Source organism: Oncorhynchus keta, chromosome 17, assembly GCF_023373465.1.
Source record: "Oncorhynchus keta strain PuntledgeMale-10-30-2019 chromosome 17, Oket_V2, whole genome shotgun sequence".
Lineage (NCBI taxonomy): Eukaryota > Metazoa > Chordata > Actinopteri > Salmoniformes > Salmonidae > Oncorhynchus > Oncorhynchus keta.
The window spans coordinates 20,252,142-20,268,190 of NC_068437.1; the positions used below are offsets into that span (position 1 = coordinate 20,252,142).

The following is a 16,049-nucleotide window of genomic DNA, read 5'->3' on the forward strand; positions in this document are numbered from 1 at the left end:
TATCTTCCACGTAGTCATGTTATTCTCTTCCACGTAGCCATGTTATTATCTTCCACGTAGCCATGTTATTATCTTCCGCGTAGCCATGTTATTCTCTTCCACGTAGCCATGTTATTATCTTCCACGTAGTCATGTTATTATCTTCCACGTAGCCATGTTATTATCTTCCGCGTAGCCATGTTATTCTCTTCCACGTAGCCATGTTATTATCTTCCATGTAGTCATGTTATTATCTTCCATGTAGTCATGTTATTCTCTTCCACGTAGCCATGTTATTCTCTTCCACGTAGCCATGTTATTATCTTCCACGTAGTCATGTTATTCTCTTCCACGTAGCCATGTTATCTTCCATGTAGTCATGTTATCTTCCACGTAGTCATGTTATTCTCTTCCACGTAGTCATGTTATTCTCTTCCACGTAGTCATGTTATTCTCTTCCACGTAGCCATGTTATTCTCTTCCACGTAGCCATGTTATTATCTTCCACGTAGCCATGTTATTATCTTCCACGTAGCCATGTTATTATCTTCCATGTAGGCATTGTTTCCACGTAGCCATGTTATTATCTTCCACGTAGTCATGTTATTCTCTTCCACGTAGCCATGTTATTATCTTCCACGTAGCCATGTTATTATCTTCCACATAGTCATGTTATTATCTTCCACGTAGCCATGTTATTCTCTTCCACGTAGCCATGTTATTCTCTTCCACGTAGCCATGTTATTATCTTCCACGTAGCCATGTTATTATCTTCCACGTAGTCATGTTATTATCTTCCACGTAGTCATGTTATTATCTTCCACGTAGCCATGTTATTATCTTCCACGTAGCCATGTTATTATCTTCCACGTAGCCATGTTATTATCTTCCACGTAGCCATGTTACTCTCTTCCACGTAGCCATGTTACTCTCTTCCACGTAGCCATGTTATTATTTTCCATGTAGCCATGTTATTAAATTCCATGTAGTCATTGTTTCCATGTAGCCATGTTGTTATTTTCCATGTAGCCATGTTGTTATTTTCCATGTAGCCATGTTGTTATTTTCCATGTAGCCATGTTATTCTCTTCCATGTCGCCATGTTATTATTTTCCATGTAGCCATGTTATTATTTTCCATGTAGCCATGTTGTTATTTTCCATGTAGCCATGTTATTATTTTCCATGTAGCCATGTTGTTATTTTCCATGTAGCCATGTTATTATTTTCCATGTAGCCATGTTGTTATTTTCCATGTAGCCATGTTATTATTTTCCATGTAGCCATGTTGTTATTTTCCATGTAGCCATGTTATTATTTTCCATGTAGCCATGTTATACTCTTCCATGTCGCCATGTTATACTCTTCCATGTAACCATGTTACTCTCTTCCACGTAGCCATGTTATTATTTTCCATGTAGCCATGTTATTAAATTCCATGTAGTCATTGTTTCCATGTAGCCATGTTATTATTTTCCATGTAGCCATGTTATTATTTTCCATGTAGCCATGTTGTTATTTTCCATGTAGCCATGTTATTATTTTCCATGTAGCCATGTTATTATTTTCCATGTAGCCATGTTGTTATTTTCCATGTAGCCATGTTATTATTTTCCATGTAGCCATGTTGTTATTTTCCATGTAACCATGTTATTCTCTTCCATGTAACCATGTTATACTCTTCCGCGTAGCCATGTTATACTCTTCCGCGTAGCCATGTTATACTCTTCCGCGTAGCCATGTTATACTCTTCCGCGTAGCCATGTTATACTCTTCCGCGTAGCCATGTTATACTCTTCCGCGTAGCCATGTTATACTCTTCCGCGTAGCCATGTTATACTCTTCCGCGTAGCCATGTTATACTCTTCCGCGTAGCCATGTTATACTCTTCCGCGTAGCCATGTTATTATCTTCCATGTAGTCATTGTAACCATGTAGTCATTGTAGGACTCCGACTGCTAGAAATAGAAAATAGTCAGCAAATTGTCTTTTTCCTGCTCTCCCTCGGTTTAGTTTTTTGCCTTTTACACCTCTGTAACATTCTGTCTGAGGTGGATTGTAGGAAGGGATTTTGGAACAAGCTCGAGTGAAATGCCACACCGACACGTCAGTTTTCAGTCAGCTTTGCCAGATTCAGCCATCCTTTTTTCTCTTTCCTCCCAACAATTCAACGTCTACTGCGGTTGACCTTCACATATCCCCACACAGTCACTCTGTACTGAAACCAAATAGTAAACTGTTGATCTATCCTGTTGTTAACTGTAGTCACTTCTCTTGGTCCCTGTAGAGAAACGGCAGGACAATGGGAGGGTGTATTTTGTCAACCACAACACACGGACCACACAGTGGGAGGACCCAAGAACCCAAGGGTAAGCCAATCTGTCTTTGCTCCACTGTGAAAGTGTGTGCGCGTGCGTGTGGGTGGGTGGGTGTGTGTGTGTCTGTTCATGTTTGTACACACAGGTGTCTCAGAGAAATGCCACCATACATTGCTATTTTGACTGATATTACATTAACTAGTGTAGGATAGGGACTGGTAGCTCGAGAGCCCAACGCTATGCAGCACACTCATCAGACATCCTTATAACGATAGGAATTAATCATGTAGAGTCATAGACATAATGTACCAGTAATTGAGATCAATATTTTGAAATCATTCTGCACAGGCCAATAGGGAAGTGTCCTATGTCGCCTCAATTGAAGGCTGCGTCAACATATCTCTGAGCCAACATATCTCTGAGCCGTGTGGGTGGGGTTTAGATTAGTATTGTAAGCTATTGGTCAATGAGGGACCTAGGGCATCTTCCATGGAACTAGTGTGGGTGATACTGCTGTCCCCTAACATCAAATCGAACAACAAAACTACATCAAATGCGGATGGCCAAAGTATCCAAATTGTATCATTGTGGGTTTTTAGGACATTTTACAGTGTCATAGCATTTTATTCATTCATCAATTAGTTAATTCACTCCTTCATTCACCCCCTCAGCAAAGTTGAGTCATATTTTTCCTCATATATTTATATTTTCATGTTGTTTAACTACATCCATGTGGTCTCAGACGCATCACCACTGAGGTCAGAGGTTTTGAGTCCTGGTCAGGGAGAGCTGATAGTGGGACCGGGCCAGGGCTGGGGCCAGGGGGGGACAGGTGTGCATCGTTTGGGGAGCCTCACGTTTAGGCTCTGCTCACTGCCCTTTCCCTCTTACAGGATGATCCAGGAGCCCCCCCTGCCCCCTGGCTGGGAAATGAAGTACACCACGGAGGGAGTCCGATATTTTGTGGATCACAACTCTCGCACCACCAGCTTTAAAGACCCTCGTCCCGGGTTTGAGTCAGGGTAAATATTATTCTGCAGACCCATTTTTGAGAAGGGCAGTTACAGTTTCTGATCAAATCTACTGATAAAAGCACCGTATTGCTTTTTCCTTCAGGGATGGTGTGTGCAGGGATTCTCTCATCATAGCCTGCTTAAGTTTGGATTTCTTTTCCTTTTTTTTCCCGAATTTACGTTGACAATCTTTTGGGCATAGATAGCTAGCCTAGATATGAGAAAGGGTATTATAAGTACGTACACACACACACACACGTAAGCACACACTCTTATGAACATATGTGTCTTGCCTTAAAGCATGGCCCTATTTTGAAATCTTCCAAAAAAAGAATGTAATGAAAATGAACAGGGCCAACAAATCAAGTCCAAAGCAGACTGCTCTGCTGTCTGACTCTGTCTGTGTGTACGTATGAATGTGTGTGTATGAGAGAGCGCAAGTGTTCATGCTGATGTTGAAACATAAGGAGGTCTTGGTGTTATATTTTTAGATGAGTGTTCATCTAGGGTTTTTAAACTGTCTTAAATGTTTTACATTTGATACTGCTGCAGTCCATATCTGTAGCCAAAGGGTTGCCTCTGTGGTCTGAAACTTCCTAACCAAGATGTGCCTGGCAGCGTTTGACAAAGCGAATAAGCGAATATTAGAGGCCCCTCTCTCTCTCTCTCTCTCCCTCGGGCTCCATATTTCCCCTTCCTTGCCCTCTCGGTTTATCCTCTGCTGACGAGGCACATATCCAGTATGTCTGTAGTGAAGTGGTGTAGCTTCTACTAACACAGCTGCACACCAAGGCATACCTCCATTTCTGGGCTTAACCCAGTTATTTCAATCCTGCTGCACGTCACATCTGACCACTTCAATAGAATACTGCCTCACTTCAATAGAATAAGTCCTCATTGCGCAGCTCGGCAACAGGGCTCAGCTCTATATCGAGGCCCATTTTTCCAGTCTCTTAAGCATATGTGCATGGGACAGCCATATTGGCCTGTCGTTTCCCAGTACAGCTACAGTATCTTTCGCTGACATGTACAAATGTAAAACCTGGCTTTGAGATTTCCTTTGTTTCTTGCTGGAACAGCAAAAAATAAGCTCATTTTGTTTCTCTGTAGGTCGAGGACAGGTGGTTCCCCTGGAGCCTATGATCGCAGCTTCAGGTGGAAATACCACCAGTTCCGCTTCCTGTGCCATGTAAGTGCTGACTCTCGTCTCTTAGACCTCTGTTATGAAAACAGGCTCTTACCTCGAGCCCAGTTTGTTTCTACTGTTCAGACCTGAGATCTCTTTGTCTGCCTAGTATTGATGAAATTGATTTTTACACTTCTCTCTGCCTCTCCAGTCCAATGCCTTACCCAGTCACGTGAAAATCTCAGTGTCCAGACAGACTCTATTTGAAGACTCATTTCAGCAGGTAAGAATGACATGGAGTCATTTTCCCTACTGGGGATATTCTATTCTAAATGTTACGTGATTAAACTTGCATGAGGGTTGCTATAGTTGGTTATGTATTCATTAGTACCACCTATTTGTATTTGAACAACTACTATATGGTCGTAGGGTGGAAGTTTATTTCTGATGTGCTGTATGTGCCTGTGTTTTTTGTTCTATTTCCTCAGATCATGAATGTGAAACCCTATGATTTGCGTAGAAGACTCTACATCATCATGAGGGGAGAGGAAGGTCTTGATTATGGAGGCATTGCTAGGTAAGATGACCGTTTCCTGCCTGCATGTCTGGCCTGCTGCCTCTTATAACAGTTGTCTTTCTTTCTACTACCTCAGCTCTTTGTCTTCCTGGTCTACCCTGTATTCCTTACTTAAATGTCCGTCATCCATCGTTCATCATCTCCCTCACAGCCCCTGTTTCTTGCACTGTCATCTGTTGTTTGTGTGTGTTTTGGTGTTTGGGGACTGGTGACAGTGTGTGTCCACTTCTGGTTGATGTCAGCGGTGGGATCCCGGGCTTTGTTCCTCCCCCTCCTCCTCCACGTGGTCTGTGTTTGCGTGTGTGTCTGTCTCTGGTGTCGCGCCAGTGGTTTTACCCTATGGTAGGTTACGTCATGCTGTTCTACCACAGGGTAGAACCACGGACGGGATGTTTGGAGGTGTCTGCACTGCCCCGGTACGACCCCCGGGACTAGCTGGCCAGCCGTGGGGGCAAAGGTCAGGGGCTTGGTGGTGGCCGGGGCTTCATTCTCTACATGCATTTCATGTTCCACATTATACTGCTTGTCTTCATGGTGTTTTGTGTATATGTATATCTGTATGCCCATGTGCTTAGTGTGTACATGTAATGATTTGAAACAACAATTCAGTGATTGGACCATTCCCCAGTGTGGCAGCTTCTCTTTTATTTTTTTGCTGACAGAAAATTGACATTTGAAAGCCATTTCTGAGTTTGGTTATGGAGTTGCAATATGAACATTGTTTGGGGTTCATTAGCATACACTGCACTACATTTACACCACTTAGTATGATGCTAAATGGAAATGTCATGACCAGAAGAAAATCAAGACGTGTTCTTCAGGAGTACACGTTTTTGTTGAAACTGCCGAACCGTGAATAACCTCCATATGTAGAATAATTTATGAATTTGACATTTTTGTTTTGCTTGTTTTAGTTGCAGGTGTGTGCATAAACCAGACCCCATTTTGACAAAGTATTTTGAAATTTTACCATCTATTTTAACAACCATGCAACTTTTTTTGTGCTGTCATGTTTGCTGCTGGTGTCAAATGTTGTGTGGTTTTGTAATGTAGGAGAAGTTTTGTAAAATTCTGCACGACTCAATACAAGGAACAGGTATGGCAAAAAGTAACCATTTGTAGCCCTCAAGCATAGGCAGAAGGGTTAAAGGGTTGTAGTTAGCCTGTACACACCCTGCTTTTCCATGAGGGAAAACAATGTTCTGTCTCTAGATATAGATGTGTAATGCCCTTTCTCTCCCCAATACAGAGAGTGGTTCTTCCTGCTGTCCCATGAGGTGTTGAACCCCATGTACTGTCTGTTTGAGTACGCTGGGAAGAATAACTACTGTCTGCAGATCAACCCCGCCTCCTCTATCAACCCTGACCACCTCACATACTTCCGCTTCATAGGGCGATTCATTGCCATGGTGAGCAATGCTTCATTGGCACATTTTGCCCAGATCTGCAACAACCGAAGTCAACTACAACAATAGTTATGGTTAGAATTGAGGAACATATGGTGAGGATGTGTAGCACACAGTTTTTTTTAGGAACATGAGTGGTGAGGACAGTGTATGATTGTCTGTGGGGGAGTGTTCTTCATCTGTCAGTCGTTTCTAAAGCTGTGTGTCCTTAAGCCAAGTCTGTTATACTAAGAACCCTCCCCTCCCCCACCGCCCATCTTGCCAAACCCAACTCTCTCTGGGACACTATCATGAAGCTACAGGCCCCAAAACCAACAGCTCCCCCCTCTCAATCCCCTCCTCTCCTCCAGAGCATGACCTCACTGCCACACACATCCCACACCCGCCAATAATGGTCTATATTTAGTCTGCTAGCACACTTCACACAACACCCCTTATAAAGATGCTTGTCTCATCTAGCCCATGTCTTCTCTCCCTCTTTTCTGGGCTCCCTTTCTCCTCTTTTTCACTGCCCTCCATCTCCTCCTGCTCCCCACTTCCCCTCTCTCCCACTTTTCCGTCTCTCCTTCCCTGCTTCATGTCCTGTTGCTCAGAGCAGAGGATGACGCTAGTAATGACGTTGCAGACTGAACAGACTGAGTCACACATTGGAGAGTGTCTATGTTGTTTTTGGACATATATACACTGGGGCTCTGTGCTATTACATTATACAGTCTGGGTCTTAGCAACCTCTTCAGTACTAACTGAATCAATCAGTCTTTTCCACAGAGACAGACTTGTGACTGACTCTAAGTGTTTGTGTGTGTGTTAACACTTAACTGTGGTTAGGCTAGTAGATCAAATTTAATTTGTCACGTGCCAAATAGAACTGGTGTAGACTGTGTCATGAGATGCTTACTTATAGCCCTCAACTTAAAGCCCTTAATCAGCAATGCAGTTAAGAAAAGTAAGAGTTAAGAAAATATTGAATAAATATCAAATCAAATTTATTTATATAGCCCTTCTTACATCAGCTGATATCTCAAAGTGCTGTACAGAAACCCAGCCTAAAACCCCAAACAGCAAGCAATGCAGGTGTAGAAGCACAGTGGCTAGGAAAAACTCCCTAGAAAGGCCGGAACCTAGGAAGAAACCTAGAGGAACCAGGCTATGAGGGGTGGCCAGTCCTCTTCTGGCTGTGCCGGGTGGAGATTATAACATAACATGGCAAACATGTTCATAAATGACCAACATGGTCAAATAATAATAATCACAGTAGTTGTCGAGGGTGCAACAAGTCAGCACCTCAGGAGTAAATGTCAGTTGGCTTTTCATAGCCGATCATTAAGATTATCTCTACCGCTTCTGCTGTCTCCAGAGAGTTGAAAACAGCAGGTCTGGGACAGGTAGCACAGGTACAGGTCTGGGACAGGTAGCAGGTCTGGGACAGGTAGCACGGTGAACAGGTCAGGGTTCCATAGCCGCAGGCAGAACAGTTGAAACTGGAGCAGCAGCACGGCCAGGTGGACTGGGGACAGCAAGGAGTCATCATGCCAGGTAGTCCTGAGGCATGGTCCTAGGGCTCAGGTCCTCTGAGAGAGAGAGAAAGAAAGAAAGAGAGAATTAGAGAGCATACTTAAATTCACACAGGACAAGACAGGAGAAATACTCCAGATATAGCAGACTGACTCTAGCCCCCCGACACACATACTACTGCAGCATAAATACTGGAGGCTGGGACAGGAGGGGTCAGGAGACACTGACCCCTCCCAAAGTAAACTAAAATAAACGAAAGTAAAAATAAGTAACGCACTAAAATTCCAATAACGAGGTTATATACAGGGGGTACCGGTACCGAGGCAAGTGTGCTGGGGTACAGGTTAGTCAAGGTAATATGTGCATGTAGGTAGGGGTAAAGTGACAATGCATAAATAATAAACAGAGTAGCAGCAACAACAAATATTCCAAGTAGCCATTTCATTAACTGTTCTGCAGTCTTATGGCTTGGGGGTAGAAGCTGTTCAGGAGCCTTTTGGACCTAGACATGGCACTTCGGTACCGCTTGCCGTGCGGTAGCAGAGAAGCGGTCTATGACTAGGGTGGCTGGAGTCTTTGGCCATTTTTAGGGCCTTCCTTTGATACCGCCTGGTACAGAGGTCCTGGATGGCAGGAAGCTTGGCCCCAGTGATGTACTGGGCCGTATACACTACCCTCTGTAGCACTTTGCGGTCTGATGCCGAGCAGATACCATACCAGGTGATGATGCAACCATGATGCTCTCGATGATGCAGCTGTAGAACCTTTAGAGGATCTGAGGACCCATGACAAATATTTTTAGTCTCCTGAGGGGGAATAAGTGTTGTCATGCAGTCTTCAAGACTGTCCTGGTGTGTTTGGACCATGATAGTTTGTTGGTGATGTGGACACCAAGGAACTTGAAGCTCTCGAGCTGCTCCACTACAGCCCCGTCGATGTGAATGGTGGAGTGCTCGCCCCTCCTTTTACTGTAGTCCACGATCATCTTCTTTGATCACGTTGAGGGAGACGTTGTTGTCCTGGCACCACACTGCCAGGTCTTTGACCTCCTCCCTATAGGCTGTCTCATCGTGATCAGGCCTACCACCGTTATGTTGTCGGCAAACTTAATGATGGTTTCCTGCTTGGCCGTGCAATCGTGCGTGAACAGGGAGTACAGGAGGGGACTAAGCACGCACCCTTGAGGGGCCCCTGTGTTGAGGGTCAGCGTGGCAGATCTGTTGCTGCCTACCCTTACCACCTGGGGGCTGCCCGTCAGGAAGTCCAGGATCCAATCGCAGAGGGAGGTGTTCAGTCTCCGCTTCCTTAGCTTAGTGATGAGCTTTGAGGGCACTATGGTGTTAAACTCTGAGCTGTAGTCAATTAACAGCATTCTCACGTAGGTGTTCCTTTTGTCCAGGTGGGTAAGGGCAGTGTGGAGTGCAATAGAGGTTGCATCATCTGTGGATCAGTTGGGGCGGTAAGCGTTATTGGAGTGGGTCTATGGGATGATGGTGTTGACATGAGCCGTATGTGTCTGTATCTAGGTGTGTATTGGCCCATAGGAGGGATGACGCTTATGGTATATTTTAGTTTTGGTATGGTACTTATTGCAACCTCTCCTCCCCTCTCCCTTTTAGGCCCTGTACCATGGCAAGTTCATCGATACTGGCTTCACTCTGCCATTCTACAAGCGTATGCTCAACAAGAAACCCACTCTGAAAGACTTGGAGTCTATTGACCCTGAGTTCTACAACTCCATCATGTGGGTCAAGTAAGTACACCGCCCCTTCATTATGTGTGTTTGGGACTGTTTGAATATGGTCGCCCCTTGTGGCAAACAGTGTATGTGAAGATGGAAGTGTTTGACATAATTCCGTAGTTTAAAGCTTTATGTGTATGATGGGTCTGTGTGTTATGTCTACAGAGATAACTGTCTGGAGGAGTGTGGAGTGGAGCTGTACTTTGCTCAGGATATGGAGATTCTAGGGAAGGTGTCCACCCACCAGCTGAAGGATGATGGAGAGAATGAGCTGGTCACCTCGGAGAACAAGGAGGAGTACATCAGGTCAGCCATCTCCGTCACTACTTTGACTCCCGTCTGTATGCCTGTCAATCCCTGTGATACCAGACATTGGTACTCCACAGACTAGCATTAATGTTGTTTCATGTTGACACTCAACTTGTTTCAATAAATATCCTCCCTTGTTGCTTAGAAAATGCTATATCTCATTCCTGTTTCCTCAGTCTGCTGACAGACTGGCGGTTCATGCGTGGTGTGGAGGAGCAGACCAAGGCCTTCTTGGATGGCTTCAATGAGGTCGTGCCTCTGGAGTGGCTACGCTACTTTGATGAGAAAGAGCTGGAGGTATATAAAGCGTCTGCAACAACATGCTGGGTTAGCTAGGGTGGTGTTACAGGTTATGAAGCTTTTGCAAAGTCTTATAAGTTGGTAGAAGGGACTATTTGTTGCAGATTCCCTCTCTTTGACTGTGGATTAATGGTACGGTCTCATTCCTTCCTCCAGCTGATGCTATGTGGAATGCAGGAGATAGACCTCAGTGACTGGCAGAAGAACACCATCTATCGGCACTATACCAAGAACAGCAAGCAGATACACTGGTTCTGGCAGGTATGGTGGCCTCTCTTCACAGCATCTTGTGTGTATATGAGACTGTCTATATCTCACTATGTGCATCCTTGACTTACCTGTCTTACCTGTGTGTTATACAGGTGGTAAAGGATATGGACAATGAGAAGCGGATCCGCCTGCTCCAGTTTGTCACAGGAACGTGCCGTCTGCCAGTCGGAGGGTTTGCTGAACTCATAGGTCGGTTGCTCCACCAATTCGGTGCCTTTTCAGATGTATAACTTGGTGGGGGAAAAACTGTTTTATTTCCCCTAATTTAAACATTCTGTCGTATAGAGCACATGTTCAACTTAATAAAAAAACATTCTCAAGAGGTTAAAGAAAATAATGACTCTACTAAGTGTATATTAAGTGCCAAATAAAGTAACATTGTTGACAATTTAGTCTTAAATCAGCCTTGTGACAGGGGGAATGGTAGGTTGTGTGCAACAGGAAGTGGCAATGGATGCAAAAACAAGTATGTAGTTAAAACATTTCTAGCCTGTCTATCTATGGGTAACAGGGTTGATGTGTTATGCTCGACCCGCTCAGTCTTCCACCACAAAACGGTCAAAAAGAGAATCAGTTGTTCACTGTTTCTTTTGAAAAAAATATTTTAAAAAATATATTTTTCATATTAAAACAACAGTTCAGATCAAGTAACAGGGTTGACCTTAAAATGAGAGACTTGTTATTTTTGTCATTGAATCAATCACTAATCACATTGTTATTAATTTAATCTTCAGAAATGACTTTGCCAAAGCAACAAAATAACTAAACCTTTACAATGATGGTGAGAACTTGGAGACATTTTGGGGTCAAGTAGGTTAAAATCTTCCTGGAACCATGGGTTGCACAAAGGGACATGTCAAAATGCAGAAATGGTGCACTTTAGCTAATCTTTATTCAAAGAAAACATGTATTTATTGAATTCTTCATTGCCTGCCGTTGTGCCCTTGAGCAATGCACATAACCACCCACAACAACTGCTCCACGGGCACTGTGTGGCAGCTCCAACCTCTCTAACGTGTATAAATATGTGTGTCTCTCAGAGGGGTTGAAATAAAGCTGAAGTCAAATTTTGGTTTGGACGTTGTGTACAATTGGCAAATAACTTTATCTTAATACAATAACCACATTTACTGTCAAATGTCTTTTGACAGAAATGTAATTCCCTGCCCAATAATCTTACATGGTCTCTCTTTCCCTTAGGGAGTAATGGACCGCAAAAATTCTGTATAGACAAGGTGGGGAAGGAGACTTGGCTTCCAAGAAGTCACACCTGGTGAGACTGACATTTTCCTAAATTCCTCTGCCAAAGTTGATTTTTCTTTCCCATGACCATGTCCATTACTTTTGTATCTATGAATGTACCCCTGCTAACCACAAATGTATCCCTCACTGTCAATTTTATTTTAATCTCGAACACTCGCACAGCTTCAATCGTCTGGACCTGCCACCCTACAGGAGCCTGGAGCAACTGAAAGAGAAACTTATGTTTGCCATCGAGGAGACAGAAGGATTCGGGCAGGAATAAGGGAGAAAAAATAATAATAATCACATTATGAGTGAGGGAAGGTGGATAGAGAAAGAAGAGTCATTCATTCAAATAGTTTTTTTTGTCAATCATAGGGATATGAACTCTCCAATCATCTAGACCCCACTTCCAGATCATGTGTGGTTGGGAGACCATAGAGAACCATAGGACTGTGGGTGCCCACCTGTATCTATCATACTAGGCTGTGGAGGATGCTGGGGGGTACAAGGGAACCAGTAGGGAAAAGGTGCTGGTCCAGACAGGTTAGTGTTATATTATATGACCATAAACCCCCTCTCCTGACCGAAGACCCCACCCACTGGATCTAGAGACACACCAAAAAACATAAAGGATAATGTCTTCAAATAATTATATCAACTGCAAATCGCAACGACAGCACAGCTACAGCAACTATATATCTTTTGAAGATAAATGAACATTTTAAAAAGAAGTCTATGTGAATGGAAGAGAGAAAGAGGTTATAATTAGTGACCTCTTAAGAGGATTGATTGGTGAAATGTGATTTTATTTATTTTTTGTTCATTGTGAAATTCAGCATTACCTGTACATAGCTCAAATAAATGACTCAAATCTTAGTGGGTTGATTGTGATGGTAAGAAATCACATTTTTTCAGAGTCTTGGTTAATTGTTTTCAACTGCTGATACTGACAGGAGACAATGACAATGGAAGCAAGTGATATACATGATGGCGCAATCGCCATTGCACTGCGCACTGCCCTATCCCATCTTAACAGGAGGAATACCTATGTAAGAATGCTTTCCATCGACTAAAGCTCAGCCGTCAACACCATCGTGCCCTTCAAACCTCATCACTAAGCTTGGGGCCCTGGGAAGTGGTGTGTATTCATGGATGCCAAGGGAAGCCAGACTTCCCACAAAAAATTATAAAGAAAAAAAATGTATATTTTGTCGTTCTGTGTTTCATACATTTCCTTCAGTTCGCAAGAGGCGCATGGTATCTCACCGGAGAAAGCATCCAAGCAAACTAAACAGCGCCCCTCAGTGTCTGTGTGTAGCCCATCTGTGCTGTCTGGTCAAAAAGAGTATGACATTGTTGCCACCTGTAGCATTGAATGCAAGGAAAGCCAGTGAGCATTTGGCCTCCCTTGATAATTTAAAAAATAAAATAATAGCCAATCAGCGTTGAGCTAAAGCGAGTGAGCTCAGTTGTGAAAGGTTCTGGCACACTCAAAAAAAAGCTTAAAGGGAAGCCAGTTTGCATTTGGCTTCACACCAATCACATCACGTTAGAAGTCAAACGTCATTGACAGAACTTGAATTGTTGTGTCGTTGTCCTCCGGTGGCTACCTAGCTAGCTAAAATCGTCCCTTTCCTAAATTTGCCATGGATGGAGATAGGGATTTGGACTTGTGGTTTTACTCCATTCTCCATGCTGGCCAATCATTATAACGGTGATTCGGATCCAACCATATATTGTCCCTGGCCTGAGAGGATGGAAGTTCAACACAGCTAGATGGAGTAACGGCTAATGTTAACTAGCTGGCGCATCGTTGCCCATGAAAGGAAGCAATTTTAGCAAGGTAGCCTAGGACAACAAAAATTAAGTGTGTATGACAGGGTCATAGACCATTTAGGCAACATGAAATAGTAGGATGGCATTGGCATTTCTACAAGTAGTGAGTCAACATGTTTTTTTATAATTGCATGCACACACACACACATAAATCAGTACCATGGACAGCCATACCATATTTAGATTAGCTTTGGATATTTTTGAATTGTCATTGTATAAGACTAAGCTTAGGTGATTAGATTATGTTGAAATTGTGCTACAAAACTGGAGGCAACGCCTGTTTTCTTTACGACTTACAGTAACAATCCATGGTTCAAAATCAATATTTGTTTAGTAGTCTGAAAATGTTGGAAATTTTAACTTGCTTGACCATGCTGTAGGTCATGTAACTGTTTGTTAAATGCAATATGGTTTGTGGACTTCCCCGGACAGCTGTTGCTCTCCGGTTTTGTAATGAAACAAAGGTTGTGGTTGAATTTATTCTGCAACTGTGTCTTATTGTCTTGGCCTTAGGCCTATATATCATGGTGTTTTTTCTGGCTTGGCTTCCCTACTGATTTTAACCATGCACCGCTATTGGCCCTGTGTCAGAATCGCACCTTGTGCAACTGGGTCCCGGACTTCCTGATGGGCCGACCTCAAGTGGTGAAGGTAGGCAACAACACCTCCACTATGCTGATCCACGGTGGTCTCACAAGGGTGTGTGGTCAGCCCCCTGCTGTATTCCCTATTCACCCATGACTGCGTGGCCACGCATGCCTCTAACTCGATCATCAAGTTTGCAGACAACAACAGTGGTAGGCCTGATTACCAACAACAATGAGACAGCCTACAGGGAGGAGATGAGTGCCCTGACATGATGCCAGGAAAATAACCTAAATGTCAATAAAATGAAGGTCATGGGCTTCAAAAGACAGCAGAGAGCATAGCTAGGTCAGATAAGTAGGTTTGCCAGCCAATGACTTAAATACATACATTCCAAATGCCACATATAGCCTATACACTGCCTTGCGAAAGTATTCGGCCCCCTTGAACTTTGCGACCTTTTGCCACATTTCAGGCTTCAAACATAAAGATATAAAACTTTTTTTTTTGTGAAGAATCAACAATAAGTGGGACACAATCATGAAGTGGAAAGACATTTATTGGATATTTCAAACTTTTTTAACAAATTAAAAACTGAAAAATTGGGCGTGTAAAATTATTCAGCCCCTTTACTTTCAGTGCAGCAAACTCTCTCCAGAAGTTCAGTGAGGATCTCTGAATGATCCAATGTTGACCTAAATGACTAATGATGATAAATACAATCCACCTGTGTGTAATCAAGTCTCCGTATAAATGCACCTGCACTGTGATAGCCTCAGAGGTCCGTTAAAAGCGCAGAGAGCATCATGAAGAACAAGGAACACACCAGGCAGGTCCAAGATACTGTTGTGAAGAAGTTTAAAGCCGGATTTGGATACAAAAAGATTTCCCAAGCTTTAAACATCCCAAGGAGCACTGTGCAAGCGATAATATTGAAATGGAAGGAGTGTCAGACCACTGCAAATCTACCAAGACCTGGCCGTCCCTCTAAACTTTCAGCTCATACAAGGAGAAGACTGATCAGAGATGCAGCCAAGAGGCCCATGATCACTCTGGATGAACTGCAGAGATCTACAGCTGAGGTGGGAGACTCTGTCCATAGGACAACAATCAGTCGTATATTGCACAAATCTGGCCTTTATGGAAGAGTGGCAAGAAGAAAGCCATTTCTTAAAGATATCCATAAAAACTGTTGTTTAAAGTTTGCCACAAGCCACCTAGCAGACACACCAAACATGTGGAAGAAGGTGCTCTGGTCAGATGAAACCAAAATTGAACTTTTTGGCAACAATGCAAAACGTTATGTTTGGCGTAAAAGCAACACAGCTCATCACCCTGAACACACCATCCCCACTGTCAAACATGGTGGTGACAGCATCATGGTTTGGGCCTGCTTTTCTTCAGCAGGGACAGGGAAGATGGTTAAATTTGATGGGAAGATGGATGGAGCCAAATACAGGACCATTCTGGAAGAAAACCTGATGGAGTCTGCAAAAGACCTGAGACTGGGACGGAGATTTGTCTTCCAACAAGACAATGATCCAAAACATAAAGCAAAATCTACAATGGAATGGTTCAAAAATAAAAATATCCAGGTGTTAGAATGGCCAAGTCAAAGTCCAGACCTGAATCCAATCGAGAATCTGTGGAAAGAACTGAAAACTGCTGTTCGCAAATGCTCTCCATCCAACCTCACTGAGCTCGAGCTGTTTTGCAAGGAGGAATGGGAAAAAATGTCAGTCTCTCGATGTGCATAACTGATAGAGACATACCCCAAGCGACTTACAGCTGTAATCGCAGCAAAAGATGGCGCAACAAAGTATTAACTTA

The 16,049-nt window shown here is 43.3% G+C and overlaps 1 protein-coding gene across 3 annotated transcripts in view; it reads left to right on the forward strand.

The window, feature by feature from the left end:
- Window positions 1–12,674, forward strand: part of LOC118396563 (NEDD4-like E3 ubiquitin-protein ligase WWP2) — a 46,992-nt gene extending 34,318 nt beyond the window's left edge. For 2 of the 3 annotated variants that reach the window (XM_035790830.2, XM_035790832.2), the window contains 13 exons: window positions 2,266–2,347; window positions 3,190–3,318; window positions 4,420–4,498; window positions 4,647–4,718; window positions 4,924–5,012; window positions 6,262–6,421; window positions 9,553–9,686; window positions 9,840–9,980; window positions 10,160–10,280; window positions 10,440–10,544; window positions 10,646–10,742; window positions 11,754–11,826; window positions 11,979–12,674. In XM_035790830.2, coding sequence (XP_035646723.1) covers window positions 2,266–2,347; window positions 3,190–3,318; window positions 4,420–4,498; window positions 4,647–4,718; window positions 4,924–5,012; window positions 6,262–6,421; window positions 9,553–9,686; window positions 9,840–9,980; window positions 10,160–10,280; window positions 10,440–10,544; window positions 10,646–10,742; window positions 11,754–11,826; window positions 11,979–12,078 — 1,382 coding nt within the window. In that variant the 3' untranslated portion in view covers window positions 12,079–12,674. The remainder of the gene's footprint in view (window positions 1–2,265; window positions 2,348–3,189; window positions 3,319–4,419; window positions 4,499–4,646; window positions 4,719–4,923; window positions 5,013–6,261; window positions 6,422–9,552; window positions 9,687–9,839; window positions 9,981–10,159; window positions 10,281–10,439; window positions 10,545–10,645; window positions 10,743–11,753; window positions 11,827–11,978) is intronic. The other variant, XM_035790833.2, reaches the window with a different exon arrangement.
- Window positions 12,675–16,049: the final 3,375 nt, after the last annotated feature.